Source organism: Chiloscyllium punctatum, chromosome 10 (genome assembly GCF_047496795.1).
Source record: "Chiloscyllium punctatum isolate Juve2018m chromosome 10, sChiPun1.3, whole genome shotgun sequence".
In the NCBI taxonomy this organism is placed as follows: domain Eukaryota; kingdom Metazoa; phylum Chordata; class Chondrichthyes; order Orectolobiformes; family Hemiscylliidae; genus Chiloscyllium; species Chiloscyllium punctatum.
Genome location: NC_092748.1, coordinates 8,189,532 through 8,214,376, shown reverse-complemented (window position 1 = coordinate 8,214,376; position 24,845 = coordinate 8,189,532). Strand labels below are relative to the sequence as shown.

General features: G+C 44.5%; 2 protein-coding genes across 4 annotated transcripts in view; one reads left to right on the top strand and one right to left on the bottom strand.

The window, feature by feature from the left end:
• The window catches only part of LOC140481866 (uncharacterized), a 61,355-nt gene extending 58,926 nt beyond the window's left edge, over positions 1-2,429 (top strand). For all 3 annotated transcript variants that reach the window (XM_072578447.1, XM_072578448.1, XM_072578446.1), the window contains one exon: positions 2,237-2,429. In XM_072578447.1, coding sequence (XP_072434548.1) covers positions 2,237-2,429 — 193 coding nt within the window. The remainder of the gene's footprint in view (positions 1-2,236) is intronic.
• Positions 788-23,187, bottom strand: LOC140481868 (caspase-8-like). Its single transcript, XM_072578449.1, has 11 exons — positions 23,044-23,187; positions 22,007-22,332; positions 21,026-21,131; positions 12,965-13,097; positions 11,945-12,042; positions 9,885-9,954; positions 9,675-9,770; positions 7,013-7,077; positions 6,157-6,265; positions 5,458-6,067; positions 788-3,806 (listed from the first exon to the last, which is right to left on the bottom strand). The coding sequence occupies exons 1-11, from the start codon at positions 23,149-23,151 to the stop codon at positions 3,647-3,649; spliced, it is 1,881 nt and encodes a 626-aa protein (XP_072434550.1). The 5' UTR covers positions 23,152-23,187; the 3' UTR covers positions 788-3,646.
• Positions 23,188-24,845: the final 1,658 nt, after the last annotated feature.

Sequence of the window (24,845 nt, the reverse complement as noted above, 5' to 3'; positions counted from 1 at the left end):
GGATTCTCCTCCTGTCACCGTCTTCCAGGACATTTCTTTGACCAGACAATGATAAGCTATTACTGGATTAGTGGTGCTGGAAGAGCACAGCAGTTCAGGCAGCATCCAACAAGCAGCGAAATCGACGTTTCGGGCAAAAGCCCTCCGCTGCTCGTTGGATGCTGCCTGAACTGCTGTGCTCTTCCAGCACCACTAATCCAGTATTTGGTTTTCAGCATCTGCAGTCATTGTTTTTACCTTGTTAATGATAAGCTATTGTCAGGTCTTTACACTGCTGTTCGGCTTCCTCGGCTCTTCACCATTATTTAAATTCCTCTTCTGTCAGACCATCTGACAGCTGATTACCAACACACCCACTTTCCAACAAATTGCAGTCATGACACCATTTCTCCCTTTTTAACTCATATTTGCTTGATTCCTCTATTCGTCCTCACCTCTAAAGTTGTTGCGACAACTTCTCCATAACTGCATCCCGTTTTTAAAAATTTTCATTTAAAATCCACCATCTCTCATGAATTGTTTTTGACATGCCATTATCATTTGTACCTTACAAGTGGGCACTCGAGTTCACTCAGCTTCCTGGACTGGATCCTCTCTACTTAAAATGGAGTCTTCTTTGTGACATAAAACTTCCTGTTGTCCCTTTCATTACTTAGGAAGGGTATTTCTTTTATCGTCAACCCTCATGGTTGTCTCAACAATAATATGTCAGCTTTTATTCTGACTTTCCCTGGTCTGTCTAGTTTATTCTGAATATCAATAAACCAAGGCAGTTCTTACAATAGAATATACGCAATGTTCTTTATTAAGGCCAAGTGTAATACAAAAATATCTTCCTCATAGAATGTTTGCAATCATATGTGAACACTTTTATACTGACTTGGCCAAAGATCAGACCAGGACAGGATTTGACAGCTCTGTCTCATCATTGATCAATCAAGCATGTTAAATATTTTACTGGAAAAGCAGAAAGCAGCTCGCCTTACATGTAAAATGTAGAGCTTTTATACTCTTGACACTATCCAGTCTCCAGAAAATGAACAATTTGACCCCTGAGAAACATGTCATGATGTTGGTTTGACCTCAGTAAGACTTGTTCATCCCTCGCCTTTAATGAAATGTGACTTGAGCTCACTGTTCACAATTTTTAAGTCATCCAACCAACCAAATGATATTTACACAGCACAATTTTTGACAACCATAAATTTAGATGATAAATAATCCACATTATCACATCTGGTTCACTGTTTTAAACTAAACTTCAACTTTTCTAGAGTTACAATGACAGTTTAGTCTATTATTGCTTGAGTTACAAAACTTGATGTAAACAAACATGTTCCTTCAGCACAAACACAAACCCTTTAAAAAGCCATGACCTATTCTAATCATTAGGTCATTACCAATTTTTAAAAAAAGATTTCATCCTCATTTCATTTCAGCTTTTGCAGTAAATGTTTGGATTTCCAGCACTCTGTGCCAGTCTGGGTGTAGATATTAATCTAAACAGATGTAGCCCAATCCATGAATTGGAAGACTTATTGTAAACAAATATGTTCTTTCAGCCCAAACACAAACATAGAAGCATATGAGCAGTAAGGGTAACAGTAGGAGTAGACCATACAATGTGATCATGGCTGATCAGGCAAAACAGTCTAAGCAACCTTTTGATCCCTTTTGCTCTAAGAACTATATGTCATTCCCTGTAAACACTCAATGTTTTGCCCACAACCACTCTTTGGGTGAAGAAATTTCTCCTCATCTCAATCCTAAATGGCCCCTCCCTTGTATCCTTAGACTGTTATCCCTAGATCTGGAATCCCCCGTCATTGGGAATATCGGAGCCTAACAATGAGTTTATGAAATCTCCTCACCCACATTATTGCCTCTGTCACCATCCTGCAGTCAGCTGTGAACACTTTTAAAAACCCAGGGCTTTTCTAATCATTAGGTCATCACCAAGGTTCATATGTTTTCTCCTTCACATTTCATTCTAATTTTGTTTCATTTTGGCAAACATGGAAAATTTTAGTTAATACCTACCAACACAGATACACTACTGGAGAACCAGGCACGTGTGCACACTCACTGTTTGAAACTCAGATTACTGTCCATAGCCTCTTTCCCCACCCTCCCTAATCTCATTCTTCCCCTGAACCATCAGCCCCACACTCACCCCATCATCTATCCCCACTGCCTCCTCTCTACCTGTTACTAACCATATTCTCTCTGATTTCAGTCAAAAGGGGCTGATGGAACGTGACCTAACATTTTCTCGGAATCTGTGGGCAGAGTTCCTCGGCCTGGAGCGAGATCAAAACATCACCAGGCCCTGGGTCTTCTCATACTTTGAACTGATCAACTTCCTGGGTCTGCAGACCCCAGTGGAAGAGGGGACAGAAGAGAGCAGCCATGTTGGTCAATGGGACTGAGCAAAGAGGAGACCCAGAGAGGAATGGAATACATTTTCTTAAAACTCTTGTTCTAACCAGACCGTGTGGAGCAGGAGAGGCAAGTTTGAATATGTCAGTCAGGGGAGGCTGATCACATACACAACGTTGAATCTGTGAAATTATCACAGGCAGTTGCAGAAATACTCTTGCACACGTTCATACATACATGCATACAAACTTGCACATAAATGAACACATGTATGAACACACAGACATGTACATGTGTTTACACAAAAATATTTACACAGACATGTACTACCATACACACACAGACATAAACCCTGGCGCAGACATGCAGTACTTGAATTATCCCTTACCAATGCAAAGAAAAATCAGAAAAATGACAAATACAGTCAGTCATGAGACACAGAATGATTAGAATGGAGACAGCACAAGTAGCAGAGGGAAGCAGATGAACCGTAGAGAGGTTGGTGACAGAAAGACAGGAGGGTAAGGACATCACACCATATCATAAGTAATAAAATGTCATGGGTCAGCCTCACAAACTTCAGATAATAAAGTCGCTCATATAAAATTTAGAAACGTCTGTACATTTTTTTTTACATAAATAGGACACCTTTCAAAGTTCCGCAGTGCATGCTTTTACATTCATTGGGAGAACTTCAGCCAGAGCAACTTAGTTACTGTCAGTTCCCCAGGTAAGGGCTGGAATCTCCTTCTGGATCCCAGCAGCACCCAGTTCCAGGCATTCCACTCCTGCCTCGCTGCTCCAGCCCTTGTCAGACAATAGGTGCGAGCAGCAAAACCACTGGCCCTCGGTGAATGACCTGCTCAGAGCTGGTGCTGAGCACAGAAGGCAGGAGAGAAGCCACAGAGAAATATAAAATCACAGCAGGTGACTAAAACCTTCAATGAAATTCCCAATCCCAACCTCTCACAAAACCCTTCAACATTTTCATTAATGTAATATTGTTTCTTTAAAAATTCTGCTAGGAAATATTGCTGTCTTCATGGCAAAACAGTCTGGGTAATGATGTAATCTATAACTTGTTCAGGTCAGAACTAATTGTTGAGTTAACGATCTGCATTGACAACAAGATGAAGAGGCTTCCTGACAGAGACAGTCACGCTGTCCTTCCCGACTCAACATCAATCATTCCCGGCACACAGAACCTACTAAGAATCCCCAGGACTTGCAAACCCCAAAGTCCACCTTGCTTCCTGTGCCACAGTGGCTAAGTGGAGCTTTTGAAACTGGTGAATCTTTGGGTCACAGGGAAGTAAAGTTTCTTCCTGAGGGTATAACTGGGCTGTGGCATTTGGGTCTTGTCTTTCTTGTCCTTTTTCTCACTGACATCTCTGTTGACGATGGTCAGAATGCTCAATAGATCCTCACTGGAAAAGAACAGAAAGTCCATTAGATAGTGTCGCTCTGAATAATTTCTATTTTCACAGCGCACTAAGATCAGTTGCAGTTGGAAGAGACAGATTCAGAGACCACAACCGCTTCACTCTTGCTGTGTTACACGTCCCACTCTCTCCCAACTGTTGGCAATGTCCCTCTCTCTCTTCGTCCCACCCACAGCCAAGTAACCCCTCAGCTTGTCTCCACCCACATTTCCCTCACTTTTCTCCCCTCAAGAAAACAGTCCTCAATTCTTCCATCCTTGCAAATTACCATTGCTCTTCAAAGTTCTTCAATACGATGTTGCCTCAAAACTCTGTATCCATCTTTCCAGGAACTTCATGTTTGAAACCCTCCAGTACTGGAACGGCTTTTCAGCAAAGTCACAAACAATGTCCTAGGTAACTGTCGCAAAGGTAAACATTTCTTCCTCATCGTTCTCAAGCTGTCTGCAGCCTTTAACACAGTTAATCACACCATCCTCCTCCAATGCCTCTCCACTGTCATCTAGCTGCGTGGGAGTGCTCTCACTTGGTGTTACTGGTCTAATCGAAACAGGCAATCGGACTTCTCTTCCTGTCCCTGCACCATTAACTGCCTGGTCCCCACAAGGATCAATTCTTCGCCCCCATCTATTTCTGATCTTGCTACTCCTTGGTGACACTGTTCAAAGACACTGCGTTTGTTTTCACATGAACACTGATGTCACCCATAACTACTTCACCAATACGTCTGTCCACTCCTCCTCATTGCTCAATTATCAGCCTAAATCCAACATCCAGTCGATATTCCCTCCAATTAAGTACTGAGAAGACCAAAGCCATTGTTTTTGGCCCCTGCTCCAAACTCCTTCTTTACCTCCATTCTTGATCTAAGAATCTGAATAAGCCAATTAGTTCATAATCTTGTTCATATTTGAACCCAACATGAGCTCGAGTTCAATATCTATGCCATAGCTGCCTCATATCTGTAAAGCAGTCTTTCTCCACTTCGCCAACATCACTTGGCTGTGCTCCATCTCAGCCCTTCTGCTGCTGGAGCCCTAATTCGGGTTTTTGTTCCCTCCAGACTCGACTGTTCAAACCTACACCAAACTGGTGTCCAAATTTCTACTCTCTGCCGTTCATCTTAATTCTCAGCAAGTCCCGTACCCTTTTCACCCCTGTGCTTGATGACCTAGCTTGGTTTTAAAATTCTAATCCTTGTTTTCAAAATCCTCCACGACCTCACCTTCCCCGTCTCTGTAACTTCATCCAGCCTCATGACTCTTCAAGACATCAGTGCTTTTTTAATCCTGACCTCTTGTGTGTATCCTCAGTTTTAATCTAACCACCATCAATGGCCATGCCTGGGCCCTAAAGTTTGGCGATCCTTCCTTAAAGCTCACCGTCTCTCTACTTCTCTGGTTCCCTTTAAGGCAGTGCTCAAATCTCACTCTTTGCCCAAGGTCATCCAATCTAGTATCTTGTCATACCGGCGAGTGTGGTAGTTTATTTTGTGCTGCTTTCGGGACCTTTATTTTAAATGTGCCTTGTCGTGGAGTGTCCCACTCTCCATCCCAGCTTCTCTCCCCTTGTACTCACCCCCCGCCCCCAACTGCTGCTCGGTCACTATGAGGGAGGGTGGGAGCAGAGTGTGTACCTGGGACAGTATTTCTCCAGGTTCTCACACAGTGACTGGATATACCAGGTGCCCAGCTGAGTGTGTCGGAATGAGACGTATCCCTCCACCGTCGCCATGCCGAGGAGAAAGTCCGCCTCGTCAGGGATGGTGGCGATTGCGCTGCTAATGGCATCCTCCTCCAGCATGGGGTCGGTCTCAACACTGATCACCTCACTTCCGCTGCTCCTGGGCCTTGCCCCCACCAGATTCAACTCCGCCCCCACCGAGCTGAACTCCGCCCACACGATGCTCGGTTCTGCCCCCACAGGGCTGACCTCGATCCCGACGCTGTCCTGTTTCTTGGTGCCCTGGCACGCCTGGAAGAAGAAGAGCTTGGGCTTCTCTCGGAGGGTCGGGCACCGTGAGGCCGAGAAGAGCGAGGTGATTTCGCGGATGGCGACCATTTGGCCGTCAGTGCCGCACATCACGCCCTGCTTGCCGTGTGTCAGGATGCAGCAGACAAAGCAATCCCGCTGCGAGTGGTCCATCTCCCGGTACTGATCCATGGTTTCTCTCATCTGTGCAGCTGATTGGTTCCTGAACAGGACCACTTCGAATCCAAGCCACTTGAAGATATCGTCCAGCCGTTCTGTGGAAACACAAGTTTGGGCCCATAGTGATACAGGGTTAAGCGTCAATCACATTGACCGAGCACAAGTCAACAGTAACAATAATTACCCGCGTCCACTTCCGTTCCTTTGCGTTGTGGCATTGTCTTGAAGATACTGTTGTTAATTATGACGCAGTAGCCTCTTGGTTTGCTCTCCATTTTGTACCTGCCCAGAATCTGTTACAAAAAGAGAGAATCTTGTGAGATACATCCAGGGCCTTTTCACCAGTGCATCCAGCCCCAGAATATGATTATCAGTCACCTACAGGGTGTCCTTGTTCGGTGACTCCTTTCTGAAAAAAATAGAGTCTTATGAATCCCACAGACGCTTGGTTTTGACATTTACAATCAGGTCCCAACCTCTGTAGCTTTTTGGGATAGACAGAGAGCACGAGCTCTCCATTGCCCTTTCTACAGAGGGCTGCTTCCTCACATCACCCCAAAAGGCTCAGCATTAATTTAAAGGGTCTGCCCCGTACTCTGGACATGCTCCGACACACCTTACCCCCACCCCAGGAGAGGAAATACTTTCTATCTGAACTGCTTTTTATCACCTGATTACGATAATACTTCATAACACCTCAATAAGATTATCTCTTAATTTTCCACGTGAGGAAACACAATCTCGCTCTGTATACCCTGCCTTAGTAACTTAACCCTTTTAGTCCCAGTACCACCTTGGTGATTCTGTGCTGCATTGCCTCCAAGGCTAATTTGTCCTTCCTGAGGGGCAAACTGAACACAGTGCAAATGGAGTCCAGTAAGACCTTTAGATAACAACCTCCACTCTTTGTAATCAAGCCCCCTTTAGTTAGAAGGTTTATATTACATCCACATTTTTAATAATCAGAACCCGGTTACAATCGTGTAAAGAAACTAAACCAAAAAAGAGCAAACAATGGGAGGCGAGTGAACTGCTCTCACCTGATGCTCAGATGTCACCTCAGTACTTGGACCTTGGAAGCCAATAACATCTTGGTCCTTCGTGTCTGCATAAAAGTAAATGATTCTCAGTGAATGCTGTAGTCCTGAAGATACACATCAGTGTGACAGAAACTAAATGAAAGGGGGTGCAGGGGCAGAAATTCCCAAGAGTTTGCACACCTCAGTCTTTGGAGAAATTTAGAACAAAATGCTGAAGAAAATCTGGCTCCTTAAAAAAATGTATTATTTTCCTGAACTGTGTTCAGGTCCACCTATCTAAGGAAACATGTATTGGTATTAGATTCAGTCCAGAGAATGTTCACTGGGCTGATAGCAAGTAGGACTGTCTTATGAGGAGAGGTTGAGGGGCCTGTACTCATTAGAGTTTAGAAGAATGAGAGGAAACTTCAGAGATTCTTGGTGGAGTTGTTTCCCCTCGTGGGAAAGTTTCAGACCAGAGGGCACCATCTCAAAGTAAGGGGTCACTCATTTAAAGACAAGGAGGAATTTCTTCTCAGAGGGTACTGAATCTGTCGAATTCTCTGTCGCAGAAGGCTATCACGGCTATATCCTAAGTATACTCAAATCTGAGAGACAGATTTTTAATCAGTAAGGGAATCGAGGGTTATGGGGAAAAAGGCAGGGAAGTGGAGTCGAGGGCTATCACATCAGCAGACATGACGGGCTGAAGAGCCCACTCTGCTCCCATTGGGCAAATCTAAACTCTGCATCTTGTCTTTGAAACGTCCTCTCAATGTGATGTTCCTGGGTCCAAATTCTCCAGATCTATAAACATTATAGACATTAGTGAGGGCACCGCACCTGATTCTGAGTCACCCACAAGATATTTCAAACTTTCGGAACCAGCACCCAGCGTAGGGACCTTCCAAGCGGTGAGCAGTTACCAACTGATACCACCCCACACACCGCCCTTTATAAAAGGGGCAGGAGGACGATGTTTAGCTCCTCAAGGCTGTTCCAATGTCCAACTGAATCATGGCTGCACTGTAACTCTATCTATCCACTTTGTCCCTCAATGCCCTTGTCTCATAAAAACTCTACTGAACACGTGCTTAAATTCATTAACTGAACCCCAGAACCTATTGCTCTTTGTGGGAGTATTTTCCATATTTCTCCAACCTTATAAGTAGAGAAATGTTTCCTTACTTCAAGACCTGCTCCTGTTTTAATGTTACAGTCATCTCTCATTAACCTAGGTTGGCCAACAGGAGAAAAAAAAAGATTTTGATCCACCCTTTCAAAATCTCAACCAGATTACCCCTTCACCATCTACATTCAAGTCAATACAGATTCAGTTCATATCACCTTTCTGACTCTTAGAAATGGAAGCAGACCCTTTGGTCCATGCCAAACATAATCCCAACCTAAACTAGCCCCACCTGCCTGCTCCTGACCCATATCCCTTCAAAACCTTTCCTATTCATGTACTTATCCAAATGTATTTTAAACGTTGTAATTGTACCCACATCCTCAGGAAGTTCATTCCACACACAAACCACCCTCTGCCTAAAAAAACTTGCCCTTCATGACTTTTATTTTTAAAATCTCTCCCCTCTCATCTTAAAAATTGTCCCCTAGTCTTGAAATCCCTCACACTAGGGAAAAGACCATTAACCCTTATCTCTACCCCTCATTATTTTATAAACTTCAATACAGTTGCTTCTCAACCTCTTACGCTCCTGTGAAAGAAGTCCCAGCCTATCCAGCTTTTTTTCATAACTCAAACCTTCCATATCTGCCAACATCCTCGTAGATCTCTCTGAACCCTCTCCAGCTTAATAATGTCCTTCTTATAACTTGACACAGTATTCCAGAAGAGGCCTCACCAATGTCCTGTACAACCCCAGATAAATACTCAGCCACCTATAAAAGGGACACGTGCCCTAACAACTAAGTCTTTTACATGGCACTGTATCAAATCACTTACTGACACCCAACTGATTTACCTTCATCCACGCAAGCTTCTTACCCCAGTTCCAAGAACAGGACTAGTCTGACCCTGCTGAAGCCAAGCTGCCTCAGGGTAATCAGAAGTTGGCCACCTCAACAGCCCCTTATTAATCTGTCATTATTCTCAAAGTCCTTCCACAGGCTCAGGGCCAGGCTCCTGTGTATGAATCTTGTACAAGTGAATTTTGTTACATAAAAAGGTACCAAGGTCCTGAAAACTCACATCATATTATCAGTTTCACCCTTCAGATCCAGGGAGCTCATTGATTCTTGATGTGTTCTTCAACTGACTTAACTAGTTTCTGAATTGTTTTTCTTTAATGTTAGACAATCATGTATCCTCGATGCAACATAACTGGCTGTACAGTAACATGGCATAAACCCATTTGGTCATCCTAATTACTTAAAAACAGAAATAATGTTTATTTCTTCCTAACACACACCCGCTCTCAGATTGCCTCTCTCTCTTTCACTGCCTCTCATCTTTCCATCTCTCCGACACTCACTTACTCCTCTGTCTCATCTTGCTCTTCTCTTTCAGTCAATCTTGCTTTCACCATCTGCTTTCTGCTGTGTGCATACTCTTCACCCACCTCCTCACACCCAGAATTTCCTTATCTTTGACAGCGCTCTCCACCCTCTGCCTCTCTCACTGTGTATCTCCATGCCCTTTCCAGACAGAGTTGGTTACCTTGACTCTCGGGACTCTGTGTGCTGCTGCTGCTGCTGCTGCTGCTGCTGCTGCTACTGCTTGCATCCTGGACAGTACCTTGCTGGTTTTGAGCGACTGAAATATGGACAGAAAGCAGAGGCTGTGTTGGAGACCTAGACCCCAATATTATGCGGTGAAAGACCTGTCCCACCAGAACTGTACCCCAGTATTATACAATGACAAACGTACCAGAAAGCTGTGCCAGTTTTGCTGACAAGGGATTGTGCAGTCCAATCATCCTGGGGGGTCCCAACCGTTCCTACAAAGAGAAAACAATTGTATCTGAGGATAGGATCATTGTCAAACCTTAAATGGCAACAGTGACTGGCACACATGGAATGCCCTCCTCCACAGGCGAAACATCGAAGGACATAGAATCCCTACAGTGTGAAAGCAGGTCATTTAGCCCATCGAGTCCACATCCACCCTCTGAAAAGCATCCCTCCCAGATCCACCCTCCTACCTTATCCCTGTAACCCTGCATTTCCCATGGCCAATCTACCTAGTCTGCACATCCCCGGACACTACGGAGCAATTTAGCATGGCCAATCCACCTTACCTGTGGGAGGACAGTTGCGCAAGGGTGGAATCGAATCCGGAACTGTGGCACCGAGAGGCAGTAGTGCTAACCACTGAGCCACCAGACCTCCCCGTTGGTACACCTTCAGGACTCTCAGCCCACTCATGAATGTCCAAGTGCTCCAGTACCTACTTGCAGGACTTAAACATGGATTATCTCTCTCCATGGTCCTCCTCCACAGCACCCTGTCCCTTTGGAGAGACACTACACTTGGAGACAGGCTTCTGAAACACCACTCCTGAACAAAAGATTGGTGACTGACATACAGTTAATTAGATGGGGTATTCCAGCCCACATGGGAAGAGTGGAGTTTAAGATTATGGCAATGCTTTCCCAGTTTCAGTAGAGTGCATGAGAGGGTCCTGTTACTAGGAAACCCTGCCTGTTATTAGGAAACCAACTTAATTCCCTTACAACCCCTCCCCACCCCAACACCCACTCCACCCACTCTTCTTTGGCCAATTCCTCCACCCCTGACCATAGGCCCCTCTGCCAAACATAGCCCGTCTCATTCTGTCTCCTCACAATCATTACAGTACAGAAGCAGGCTATTCAACCCATCAAATTCATACCTGCTGCCTGTAGACTAATTCTGTTCCACTCCCCTGCTTCATTTCCCTTACCCTGCAAGTTTATTTCTCAAGTGTTAGATTGCAATATCTATGAATAGAACCAGGCCGTTCAGCCCATCAAGTCTGTTTCACCATTCAATAAGATCATGATTGCTCTGATAACCCTCAACTCCACTTTCCTGCCTTTACCCCATAACATTTAATTCTCTTACTGATTAAAAAGCTATGTCAACCTCGAATTTACTTAATGACCCAACCCCAACATGTCTCTGTGATATTAAAAAAAAATCACAAATTGACTACCCTCAGAAAGAAACAAAGATCCTCATCTCTGTCCTAATTGGGCAACACCTTATTCTGAGATTATGCCCTGTGATCCTAGACTCTCCCACAAGGGTACACATCCTATCCATATATACTATGTCAAAGCCCCTTAAGAATCTTTTAAGCTCTGATGAGTACAGGTCCAACCTACTCAATCTCATTACCTACTCCTCATAAAGACAATCCTTCCATACCTAGGATCAACCCAGTGAACTATCTTTACACTGCCTCCGATGACAGTATATCTTTCCTTAGATAGGAGGACCAAAACTGCTCACAGTGTTCCAGCTGTAGTCTGACTACTGTGCCATGCATAGGTTTAGCAAGATTTCTTATTCACCTTTCTTTTTGAAATCATTTATTGATTCTGCTTCCACAAGTCTTGTGGGAAGTGAGTTCTAACTGTTACGTTCTTCCTCACATGCTCCCTGCATCTCTTGCCAAAATCTACGTTCTTATACCATCAGCTAATGGGAAAAGCTTATCTTTGTCTAGCTCGCTAAAACCTCAAGTTCACCTCTACCAAACCTCCCCTCAACTTCCTTTGGTCCAAGGAGAACAACCCCAAGCTCCTCCAACCTTGTAGATAAAATCCCTCAATCCTGGAAGCATCCCGATAAACCTCCTGTGCTCATGTCCTTCCTAGAGCGTGGTGACTGGTACCTGATGCAAAACCCCATTCTGTGGCCGAACCAAAGCTGCACAAAGATACATCTGATTAGTCAGATTGAGAGACAAACATAACAGCACAAACCAACGCAATGTTTACTCACCCCAGATGGCAACCTGTGCGGAATTAAATTCACAAACGGATTCTCAGTCTCGGGAGTTGGAGGCAGCGCTGGACCAGATTCCTCACCCTTCCGGCTTTCTAAATTGACAAAGGGATAAGGACGCCGAGTTATGCATTCTGATATAAACAGCCCATCCCTGCATGGGTAAGGGAGCTCAGGTGGGAGCGCATGGGGTGCAGACACAGGAGGAGTAGCCCCAAGACCAGAGATCTGTACCTGGTCTTTCTGGACCTTGAGGACAGTAGAGGAGAGAGGAAAGAAACCATAAGTAGTAAGAGTAGAAGTCAGCCATTCAGCCCATCAAGCCTGTTCCATCATTCAAATAGAATGCAGCTGATCTGATTATCTTCAACTCCACTTTTGTGCCTTTTCCCCATGACCTTTGATTAAAAATAAATTAAAAATTTCAGATTAAAAATGTCTTTCTCAGCCTTGAATGTATTTAATGACTGAGCTTCGACTCTCCAGTAAAAAAGTCCACAGATTCATTACCCTCAAAAGAAAATATTGCTCCTCCTCTCTGTCCTAACTGGGCAAACCCCTCACATGGATATCACACCGCCTGGTTCTAGACTATCCCACGGGGGGGGAAGCAGCTGTCTCTCATCTACCTGGTCAAGCTTGTTAAGAATCTTGTATGTTTCCATAACGGGGTCCTCCTATTCTTCTAAACTCTGGTGAGTACAAGTCCAACCGTCTCAAATGCTTCCTGTCCCTCCGCACTTAGTGAACCTGGAGAGGGGAGGGGGAGAGGCGAGCAAGGACAAGAGGAAAGAGGAGGGAGAAAGAGAGAGGAGGAGAGAGCAGAAAGAACAGTGAGAGGCAAGAGGTGAGGGGAGAGGAGTGGAGGAGCTGAGATGCCAGATCTGTCACAAGCTGTCAGCGGATCTTCACTGGTTGGTTTACCAGTGTGGTACATGCAGGCTGCAAACTCACTCCCACTGACCATTCTCCCTGAATTTCCCAGTAGAACGCTGCGCGAAAACCGATGGCCATTACCTTCCCTTCTGTAACATTCAAACTTCTTCACTAAATCCTCCCCAATTTCCTTGCAAATGTTCTCCAGAAGCTCCATATTATTTTCTTCCAGTAATCCCTCCTTCTCCATTTCAGTGAGGGCCTCCAGCATGGTCTGAGGAGAGGTGTGAGAGTGACACAGCAAACTGTTAGTGATAGGTTCATCCGACAAAGACCGTTCCTGAAACAAAAGCAGAAATTGCTGGGAAATACTCAGCAAGTCTGCCAGCATTGGTAGAGAGAAAGCAGAGGTAACACTTCAGGTCCAGTGACCCTTCTTCCAGCATCCCGTTCTTTGTGTGTTTTTTTTTTGTTTAGAGACAGTTTCTGATTACTCGATGTTTTACCCAATGACTCTGATTGTACAGGAGCCACATTGGAGGCGTAATTAAAAGACAGGCTTTGTGAAAGGCTTTAAAGCAGGATCGTTTGTCAATTATATAAATTATGTGGTCGAGAATTTAGGAGGCATGGTTAGTAAGTTTGCAGATGACTCCAAAATTGATGGTATAGCAAAGAAGGTTATCTAAAGGATCTTGATCAACTGGGCCAGTGGGTTAAGGGGTTTAGGTAGATGGAATTTAATTTGGTTAATTGCAAGGAATTACATTTTGATAGAACAAACCAGGGCAGGACTTACACAATTAATGGTAGGGCCTTAGGTAGTGTTGTCATACAGGGAGACTTAAGGGCTCAGGTACACAGGGTGCTTGCCATCATTGCTCAGAATATTGAGTATAGGAGTTGGGACACCATGTCGAGATTGTAAGATTTTGGTGAGGCCACTTGTGTACAGTTCTGGTCACCCTACTGCAGAATATTAGAATCCCTACAGTGTGGAAGCAGACCAGTGACAGGGACCCAATTTCGATTCCAGCCTTGGGCGACTGTGTGTGGAGTTTGCATGTCCTCCCCAGGTGGGTTTCCCACAGTCCAAAGATGTTCAGGTTAGGTGGATTGACCATGCTAAATTGCCCATAGTGTCCAGGGATGTGCAGGCTAGGTGGATTCGCCGTGGGATATACGGGGTTACAGGGACAGGGATGGGTTTGGGCAGGATGCTCTTCAGAGGGTAACCACTGAGCCACCGTGTGGCCCTAAGAAAGGATATTATTAAATTGGAGAGGGTTCAGATTTACCAGGATGTTGCTGGGACTGGAGGGTAAGAGTTATAAGGAGAAACTGGATATGCTGGGACCTTTCTCACTGGAGTATAGGAGGTTGAGGGGTAACCTTATAGAGCTTTAAAAAATCATGAGGAAGATAGATAAGGTGAATAGCAAAGGTCTTTTCCCTGGGGGAAGCGACTTCAAAACTAGGAGGCATATTTTTAAGGTGAGAGGAGAAAGATTTAAAATGGACCTGACAAGCAACTTTTTCCACACTGTAGTTCATAAAAGGAATGAACCACCAGAGGAAGTGGTAGATGCAGGTACAGTTACAACATTTAAAGACATTTAGATAGGTATGTGATTAGGAAAGGTTTACAGGTATATGGACCAAATGCAGGCAGGTGAGATTAGTTCAGTTTAGGAAACTTGGTTGGTATAGACAAGCTGGACGAAAGGGTCTGCTTCTATGATGCATGACTGGAGGAGAGGAACGTGGAGAGATTTAAAGAGAAAATTTCAGAACCTAGAGCTCAAGCAGCTGAAGGCAAGCCTGCCAATTGTAGAGCCATGTGGGTATGAGACACGAAGGGGAGAGGGGTGAGGACACAGGAGGGGAATGGAGATGGATGAAGTGAGGGAGATGGTGCAAGTGAAGGAGGATGCTAGGTGGGGTAAAGAGGAGCTCGACAAGATAAAGGAAAGGAGTTTGTGAAAGAGATGGTGTCGAAGCAGGCAATTCAATCCACCTTGCTGCACGATTCTCCAAATGAACATTATAATTTAGTGCCATTCAGCTGCCCTTTCCCCACAACCAACACATTATTTCTGTTTAAATAATCATCTAACACCCTGCTAAGTACCGTACTTGAAGTAGACAGGTAGGAGGCTGGAAGTACACAGCAAGCCAGGCAGCATCAGAAGGTGCAGAAATCGACATTTCGGGTGTAACCCTTCTTCAGGTCCTTCAGCCAGTGGACTGGTTGTGTATAATTATTGCTCAGCTTTCCACTATTCAACCTAACTTGAAAACCCCTAATTGCTATTTCCTTATTAAATTAATCTACCTCCCTCATACACCTTCAGGCAACCCTGTCGAGTCATAGAGATGTTCAGCACAGCAACATGCCCTTCGATCCAACTGGTCCGTGCTGACCCGATATCCTAACTTAATCTAGTCTCATTTGCCAGCACCTGGCCCATATCCCTCTAAACCCTTCCTATTCATATACCCATCCAGATTCCTTTTAAATGTTGTAATTGTACCAGCCTCCACCACTTCCTCTGGCAACTCATTCCATACTTGCACCACCTTTTGCATGAAAAAGTTTCCCCTTAGGACGCTTGCAAATTTTCCCCCTCTCACCCTAAACCTGTGCCCACTAGTTCTGGACTTCTCCACCCCAAGGAAAAGACCTTGTCTATTTACCCTATCCATGTCACTTATGATTTTATTAACCCCTCATCCTCCGACACTCCAGGGAAAACAGCCCCAGCCTGTTCAGCCTCCCCCTGTAGCTCAAATCCTCACACCGTGGCAACATCCTTGTAAATCTTTTCTGAACCCTTTCAAGTTTCACAACATCCTTCCGATAGGAGGGAGACCAGGATTGCATGCAATATTCTGAAAGTGGCCTAACCAATGTCCTGTACAGCCGCAACATGACCTCCCATCTCCTGTACTCAATACTCTGACCAATAAAGGAAAGCATACCAAACGCCTTCTTCACTATCCTATCTACCTGCGACTCCACTTTCAAGGAGCTATGAACCTGCACTTCAAAGTTTTTTTTTATTTTAAAAATATACTTTATTCATAAAAGGAGGACAGTAAAAGCTTTTTTAGGTATGTGAAAGGCAAAAAAATGGTTAAGACTAAAATTGGGCCCTTGAAGACAGAAACAGGGGAATATATTACAGGGAAGAAAGAAATGGCAGAAGAATTGGTACTTCAGATCAGTGTTCACTGGGGAAGACACAAGCAATCTCCTTGATGTAACAGTGGCTAAAGGACCTGAACTGAAGGGAATTTATATTCTCCAGGAATTGGTGTTGGAGAGACTGTTAGATCTGAAGGTTGATAAGTCCCCGGGACCTGATGGTCTACATCCCAGGGTACTGAAGGAGCTGGCTTGAGAAATCATGGATGCATTGGTGATTATTTTCCAGAGTTCGATAGATTCGGGATCAGTTCCTGCGGATTGGAGGGTGGCTAATGTTGTACCACTTTTTAACAAAGGCGGGAGAGAGAAAGCAGGAAATTATACACCAGTTCGCCCAGTGGTGGGAAAGATGCTGGAGTCTATTATGACACATCTGGATAGTAGTAACAGGATAGGTCAGAGTCAGCATGGATTTATGAAGGGGAAATCATGCTTGACTAATCTTCTGGAATTTTTTGAGGATGTAACTCTGAAGATGGAGGAGAGAGACCCAGTAGATGTAATGTACCTGGACTTTCAGAGAGCTTTTGATAAAGTCCCACATAGGAGGTTAGTGAGCAAAATTAGGGCGCGTGGTATTGGGGGCAAAGTATTAACTTGGATTGAAAGTTGGTTGGCTGATAGGAAACAAAGAATAGTAATAAACAGCTCCATTTCGAATGGCAGGCAGTGACCAGTGGGGTACCGCAGGGATCAGTGCTGGGACCGATGCATTTTACAATATATGTTAATGATATAGAAGATGGTATTAGTAATAACATTCGCAGATTTGCTAATGATACTAAGCTGGGTGGCAGGGTGAAATGTGAGGAGGATGTTAGGAGATTACAGGGTGACCTGGACAGGTTAGGTGAGTGGTCAGATGCATGGCAGATGCAGTTTAATGTGAATAAATGTATGGTTATCCACGTTTGTGGCGAGAACAGGAAGGCAGATTACTACCTAAATGGAATCAATTTAGGTAAAGGGGCAGTACAAAGAGATCTGGGTGTTCTTATACACCAGTCAATGAAGGTAAGCATGCAGGTACAGCAGGTAGTGAAGGTGCTAATAGCATGCTGGCCTTCATAACAAGAGGGATTGAGTATAGAAGCAAAGAGGTTCTTCTGCAGCTGTACAGGGCCCTGGTGAGACCACACCTGGAGTACTGTGTGCAGTTCTGGCCTCCAAATTTGAGGAAAGACATTCTGGCTATTGAGGGAGTGCAGCGTAGGTTCACGAGGTCAATTCCTGGAATGGCAGGACTACCTTACGCTGAAAGACTTAAGCGACTGGGCTTGTATACCCTTGAGTTTAGAAGACTGAGAGGGGATCTGATTGAAACGTATAAGATTATTAAAGGATTGGACACTCTGGAGGCAGGAAACATGTTTCTGCTGATGGATGAGTGCCGAACCAGAGGACACAGCTTAAAAATACGGGGTAGACCATTTAGGACAGAGATGAGGAGAAACTTCTTCACCCAGAGAGTGGTGGCTGTGTGGAATGCTCTGCCCCAGAGGGCAGTGGAGGCCCAGTCTCTGGATTCATTTAAGAAAGAGTTGGATAGAGCTCTCAAGGATAGTGGAATCAAGGGTTATGGAGATAAGGCAGGAACAGGATACTGATTAAGGATGATCAGCCATGATCATATTGAATAGTGGTGCAGGCTCGAAGGGCAGAATGGCCTACTCCTGCGCCTATTGTCTAAAATATTTTGATGATGTGTACAATTAGTCATGCCTTACATACATAAACCTTCCATTTCTTTTGCATACAGAGACAGAGTAATCATTCATATATACAGGTCCATATGATTACTACCCACTTATTTAGCAGGGGGTTCCGCGGAGTACCCTTACTGCGTCGGCCCTCTGTGCTTAGGCAGGCAGATGTTACACGGTGGTCTTTCCCCACTGCGCCTTGGCGGCAGCTGCCCTAAGCTTCAGCGCATCCCTCAACAAGTAGTCCTGGACCTTGGAATGTGCCAGTGTGCAACACTCAGTCAGAATCAACTCCTTCAGCTGGAAGATCAACAGGTTTCGGGCCGCCCAGAGAGCGTCCTTCACCGAGATGATGATCCTCCAGGCACAGTTGATGTTCGTCTCGGTGTGCGTCCCGGGGAACAGGCCATAGAGCATGGAGTACCGCGTCATGGCGCTGCTTGGGATGAACCTCAACAAACACCACTGCATTCCTCTCCAGATTTCCTCTGCATAGGCACATTCCAGAAGGAGGTGTGCAACAGTCTCGTCCCCACCGCAGCCGCTTCGAGGGCAGCATGCGGTGCGGCAGAGAGTCTGGGAACTCCAAGGTCTCTTTGTTCAGCAACACTCCCAGGACTTTACCATTAAGTGTAAAAGTTCTGCTAAGATTTGCCTTTCAAAAATGTAGCACCTCATATTTATCTAAATTAAACTCCATCTGCCACTCCTTGGCCCATAGGCCCATCTGATCAAGATCCCATTGTACTCTGAGGTAACCTTCTTCATTATCCACTGCACCTCCAATTTTGGTGTCATCTACAAACTTAATAACTATACCTCCTATGTTCACATCCAAATAATTTATATAAATAACGAATCGCATTGGACCCAGCACCAATCCTCGCAGCACACCACTGGTCACAGGCCTCCAGTCTGAAAAGCAACCCTCCACCACCCTCAGTCTTCTACTTTGAGCCAGTTCTGCATCTAAATGGCACCTACTAGGAACAAGAGTACCCCATTCACTCCATCAAGCCTATTCCCACCATTCAATGTGATCATACCTATTCGAATGTATCAATAGTTTTTACCCACCCCATTCCCATCACCTTGTACAACATCAATATTTTGCTGATTTCCAAATCTCTACCTTAACCTATTCAAAAACTCCATCCACATCCCTCTGTAGTAAAGAATTCCAAACATTTACAACCCTTGGAGCAAAAGATTTCTCTTCATCAGAATCCTAAAAGAATATGCCCTTAAATTTCAGTAATACTCCCTTTTCTAGATTTCCCAGTAAAAAAAAAGTGGGGGGGGGAGAAAGAGAGCACCATTCCTGCACCTACTAAGTCTACCCTTTTAAATATTTTGTGTGAGTTTCATTGAGAAAAACTTCCACTTTTCAAAACTGTAGAGAATACAGGCCCAGTTTGCCAAATCTCTCTTTATAGGTGAGTCCCACCATCCCAGGAATAAGTCTGGTGAACTCACTGCGTATGGCAGTAGTACTATTTTCTTGAGATAAGGAATCCAAAACTGTGCACAGTGCCCTAGTTGCAGTGAAGCCAAGTGAATCAATTCAGTTGAAGTAAGACTTCATAGCTCCTGTACTCAGATCTTCTTGTGATAAATACTAAGATTCCATTCACCTTTCTAACAGCTTGCTGCTCCTAAACATCAGCCTTCAGTCACATTTTGGCAAGGACATCCAAATCCCTTTGCACATTTACATTTTCCCAACTCTCACTATTTAAAAAAAATTCTGCATATTTGCTGCTTCTACCAAAGCAGATAACTTCACATTTTTTCAAACTATATTGTTGATTGGGTTCATTAATCAGAAAAGCCCTGGCAGACCAATATAACCAGGAGATTAGGTTTGAAAAAATATATAACCAGATGGTTAGAATCAAAGTTTGTGAGAAGATTTGTAGCTCGGGTGCTTGTTGTTGTGGTTCCGTTCGCCGAGCTGGGAATTTGTGTTGCAGACGTTTCATTCCCTGTCTAGGTGACATCCTCAGTGCTTGGGAACCTCCTGTGAAGCGCTTCTGTGCTGTTTCCTTCGGCATTTATAGTGGCCTGTCTCTGCCGCTTCCGGTTGTCAGTTCCAGCTGTCCGCTGTAGTGGCCGGTATATTGGGTCCAGGTCAATGTGTTTGTTGATAGAGTCTGTGGATGAGATATCAACAAACACATCGACCTGGACCCAATATACCGGCCACTACAGCGGACAGCTGGAACCGACAACCGGAAGCGGCAGAGACAGGCCACTATAAATGCCGGAGGAAACAGCACAAAAGCGCTTCACAGGAGGCTCCCAAGCACTGAGGATGTCACCTAGACAGGGGACGAAACGTCTGCAACACAAATTCCCAGCTCGGCGAACAGAACCATAACAACAGATGGTTAGAATCTTCTCAGCTCAGGGGACTGACTCTGAGCTGACCGGCTGGCCAAAGCCTGTGTACAAGTAAATCAAGAGTGACTTTAAAAACCGTAGAGAATACAGGCCCAGTTTGTCCAATCTCTGTGCAGTTATTTCAGTCTCCAACTCCAAATCATTGATACATATTATAAACAGCTGGGACCCAAGTTCTGATCCTTGTGGTGCCCCACTAGTCACAGCCTGCCAACACAAAAATATCCAATTTATTCCTACTCTCTATCTGTTGGCCAATAGTTAATCCTATTTCACATGCTCTAAGTTGTCTAACCAACCTCCAAGTGAGGGAATTTCAATGCTCCAAATTCTTTCCACTTAATGGACTCCCTCATTCTCAGACATTTGCTACCTGACATTTCACACTAAACTGCATCTGCCTCCTGTCTACCCCCAACTCTACCACATTCCCTGAACCTTTCAGGCCTCCAAATATCTTTCACACTCCTCCTGACTGTCAAATCTGTGTGTCAGTAGCTCATTTCAAATTGCACAAGGGATTGGGAAACGATCCCAGGGATTTTAGCTCGGAGGACAGATGGCTTGTACTTTTCCCCATTGGTGAAGGTTTATCACCATTGTCTAGTAATTCAACAACTAAATCAAATTCCAGCAGCACTAAAAGGTCAAAGTGAGAGTTAGGAGCATTTATTTTGTATGGAGGATTGAGAGCACCTGGAACCTTTTGAGAGAAATGGCAAAGGAAACATAATCCATCAAGGATCCATCCAAAAAGGCAAAAGGATAGAGATTGATTGCTATGAAACTAAATGAATAGATATAGGGAAGATATAGCGATAACATAGTAAAGGGGATTAGCTCTTTCACAGGAGGCAAAAATACCAGCATATCTACTAAACTCACTGTGATGTTCTCTAGCTTCAGCTTGGATAGAAACGAGCGCAAAAAATGTTTCACAGTGTCCAAATCCTTCATTGTAATATCCTCTGAAACCTCGAACAAAAACTGTCTGCAAAAGAAGCAAATGTATATTAAAACATGTCTCAGAGACAGGTACGGTTCAGGAACAAGAGTAGAATCCTCTCTACTTCCCCACAGGATGGTTTTAATTCATTACAAGGCTATTTGAAAAATGTTAAAAATGAAAGTGAACATAAATTACTTTATTCATAGACTGCTAGGTTCAGATCCCATCAAACACATGGAAGTCAGGTCCTATAAAATTTAGAGACAGAGCAAATCTCTCTACATTGTACACATCAAGGTACAGCACAGGATTAGGTAGAGAATAAAGCCGCCTTCCCTCTCCCTCAGTCCCCCATAACCTTTCCAGGACAGGTACAGCATACAGTTAGTTGTAAAGGTTCAAAGTTTGGGAGAAGATTTGTAGCTCGGGTGCTCGTTGTTGTGGTTCTGTTCGCCGAGCTGGGAATTTGTCTTGCAAACGTTTCGTCCCCTGTCTAGGTGACATCCTCAGTGCTTGGGAGCCCTGAATTTTCAAGACAAATTCTCAGCTTGGCGAACAGAACCACAACAAGTTATAAAGGTATTTCTGCACTGTCCCACCAACACACCCTGAGCAGGCACAGACCTATTTAAAAACCGCAAAGTATTGTTTTAAACAACCTATTTAACCCCGAATTGATTCAACATGAATCCTGTTCAGCTCTACCCAATCCACATCTTCACTGTCGAGTGGATGAGCTGATTCATAGATGTTTCTGGGAATCCTCACTGCTGCTGGACTGTGATTGACAACTGTCCTAGAACACCTAACCACAGAAGTTTAGGCTGTTCGAGTGTCTGCCCTCATTGCACACCTCCTGAGCTGAACATGAAGGAGAGTCAATGAATGTACGGTTAACCATGAGAGATCCAGCTGACCTGTACAATGAGACCTTGGCCTTTCCCGGGTCTTTCAGCTGCTTGCAGACGTCCTCCTTGTCGTATTTCATCCTCTTCAGGAGCCTGAACTGTTTGGTCCGATAGAGGAGCTCTGCCACAATGAAGGGGTCATTCTCATCGAGAAGACCCTTCTCCTGAAGGGCGGTGAAGAGTTTTTGTCCGGAATCAGCCGCGTTGAGCCGGTTACTGTGCAGCAGATCTCGGCAAAGGAACTTCATTGCCTCCAGCTCATCGCAGCCCAGGTTTTCACTGATTTGATTGAGAAGGACTCGGAAACGGAAATCTTCCATCGTGGTTTCAAATGCCTGCATGAGCAGAGAGACCGCACGCCATCAGAACCCTCCCCGTGCTTGTGAGACTCCCCTTCCTCATAAAGAGACTCTGCACCTTCCCCACCCATTGGTGAACACATCCTACAAACCCTTTGGCCTTTCCCCCATGGCTGATTCCCCCTCTCTTTCTAACCTAGGAGTCACTGGGGTAACTAAGGATCAGGGACAGGAATCGTGGCTGATTTCTCTTCTTCCCGACCCCGGGGTTGACTGGACAGTGACAGGGGACACGGAAAGGGGGTTTCCTCATAGAGACAGTCCCGAACCGGGAGCACTGCTGCAGAACTAGGAGTCACCTTTTCTAGTTTCGTCAGGGAATCAAAGGTCATTGAACTGAATGTTAGTATGAAATTCAAAACACAAGCAGAGATCGGCCATGATCTTATTGAATGAATTGTGTCCTTCTTTTGTATATTTATGTGGGTAGGAGGAAGACTCCTGGCTGATTTCCCCCCCTAACTCAGGGGTCACAAGGCAGTGATCAGGAGCAGAGACCCTGCTTGTTACTTTCTGTTGGTTACATTGTTGTCAGATTCGGATTGGTTCCTCAGTCACGGGGACACAATGTATCTACCGGAGGGGAATGTGTCAATACAACTGGGGCTGCTTCCAGCCCTGGGACCGGGGAAGAGGGAGAGAGGCTGGGTAATGTCGTGGGCCCTGTGTTTGGGGAGCGGCACTAACCTGGGAGCCGGGGTCGGCCTTGGCGGAAAAGCCTCCAGAATGGGCGGCCGCTCTGCCCCTCTGACGGATACGGAAGTTCAATGTCTGAGAAGGCTGAGTCACTGTCATGGTACCGCCCCGTAACCGGGGACCAACCCAGAGACAGCGTCCTGAGAAACAGAGACAAACCCCCCTCCGGCTTGGGGGGGAAATACTCCGGAGAAACGAGTGGACCATAGGGCGAATAGCACTCAAACATTGCACAGACAACTACATATGGTGCAAACAACCACAACGTCAAAACTTCACAAATAATGAGGATCCTTGGCCGCTCCCCTCAAAAGCAAGTGCGCCAAAAGAAACACAGAAGGAGGCCGTTCGGCCCGTCACACATGCACTGGAAATGAACTGCTCCTCTGACAAAGGGTCGCTCGACTTCAAATGCTAACTCTGTTTTTCTCCCGCAGATGTTAAGTTTATCTCGCACTTTTTCTGTTTTCATTTCAGAAGTCGTCTGTCTTCCCTAGCTCTATGCATTCTTCAGTTTTCAGGTAATTATTCACTTCCCTCTTGAATGCCATGATTAAACCTCGCTCAGGCAGCTCATTTGTGTGTGAGAGAAATCTTTCTCGACACATCTCCCGTTGCTACTTTTGTGTTAGATCCAAATGCTTACGTTCTGGATCCTTTCATAATATCTACTCTATCTAGGTCCCACATGATTTTGAAATGTCGACCAAATCCACTTTCGACCTCTTTTCCAAGGAAACCGTCCCCACCTCACCCAGTCTTATCTTTGCAATTGAAGCTCGCCATCCCAAAAGCCATTTTACAAATGTTTCTGCACCTTCTCGAATGCCTTCACATCCTAAAGGAAAGTTCAGTTTTTAGTGGACTCCAATATCTCGGGGTCCTCTACAAATATTTGTTTTCTCAATTTGATTTTTCATTGGTTCCAGTTATCTGAGACAATGAATAATCAGGAGGAGAGAGAGTGAGTATTGCAGGTTCTGATATTATGAATTTATCTTACCTTCTCAAAAGCAGCTATTGAGATATAGTTTTGTATTTGTATCCCTGAGTCCAGCTTTATTGCCTTTCCAAGTACAATAACTTGCAGGTGAGACTTTCATCTTCTAGTATGTACAAGTTTCATAGAAGTGTAAATTAAAATAAGAAGTACAGATTTTAGTTTCTTGACTCAGATGACTGGTTTCAATATGTTGTTGGCCGTTTAAGGTCAGATTTTTTTTATTCATTTCACGTTGATTTTCTGAACCAAACTGTGTTCAGGTGATGCTGCAGCCATTTTATATTAATAGTTGTCCTTTATTAAAATCAAAAAATATTTTGCAAATGATCTCAGGTAATAAAATCACATATTACAAGTTAAAATTGATAGTCCATATTTTATCACTACTGAGACAACAGCCTTACCCACCTGCCACCTTTCCCTTACTCAGCTGGCACCCTACCCCATTACCCACCTGTCACATTACCTTATTTCCCTACCCACATACATGCCAATCTCATCCACTTATCTTACACAATTACCTTCTTCCAACACTTATCAAAAAGATTTTGTGACATGTGCTTGCTTCCTGGAGTTTAGATTTTGATATATTATCGCATGTTGCCTTTTGGATGACCATGTACTCTACATCAACAGCGTTTGCCTTATAACCCACTCTGTTACTTCTCAAAAAAACTCCAGAAATTCAGTTAAATATGAAACTTTTTAAACAAATCTGTGCTAGCTTTCCCTAATTAGCATACTTTTGCCAAAGTAACTATTAATTTTGTCCTGAATTATTGCTCCTAGA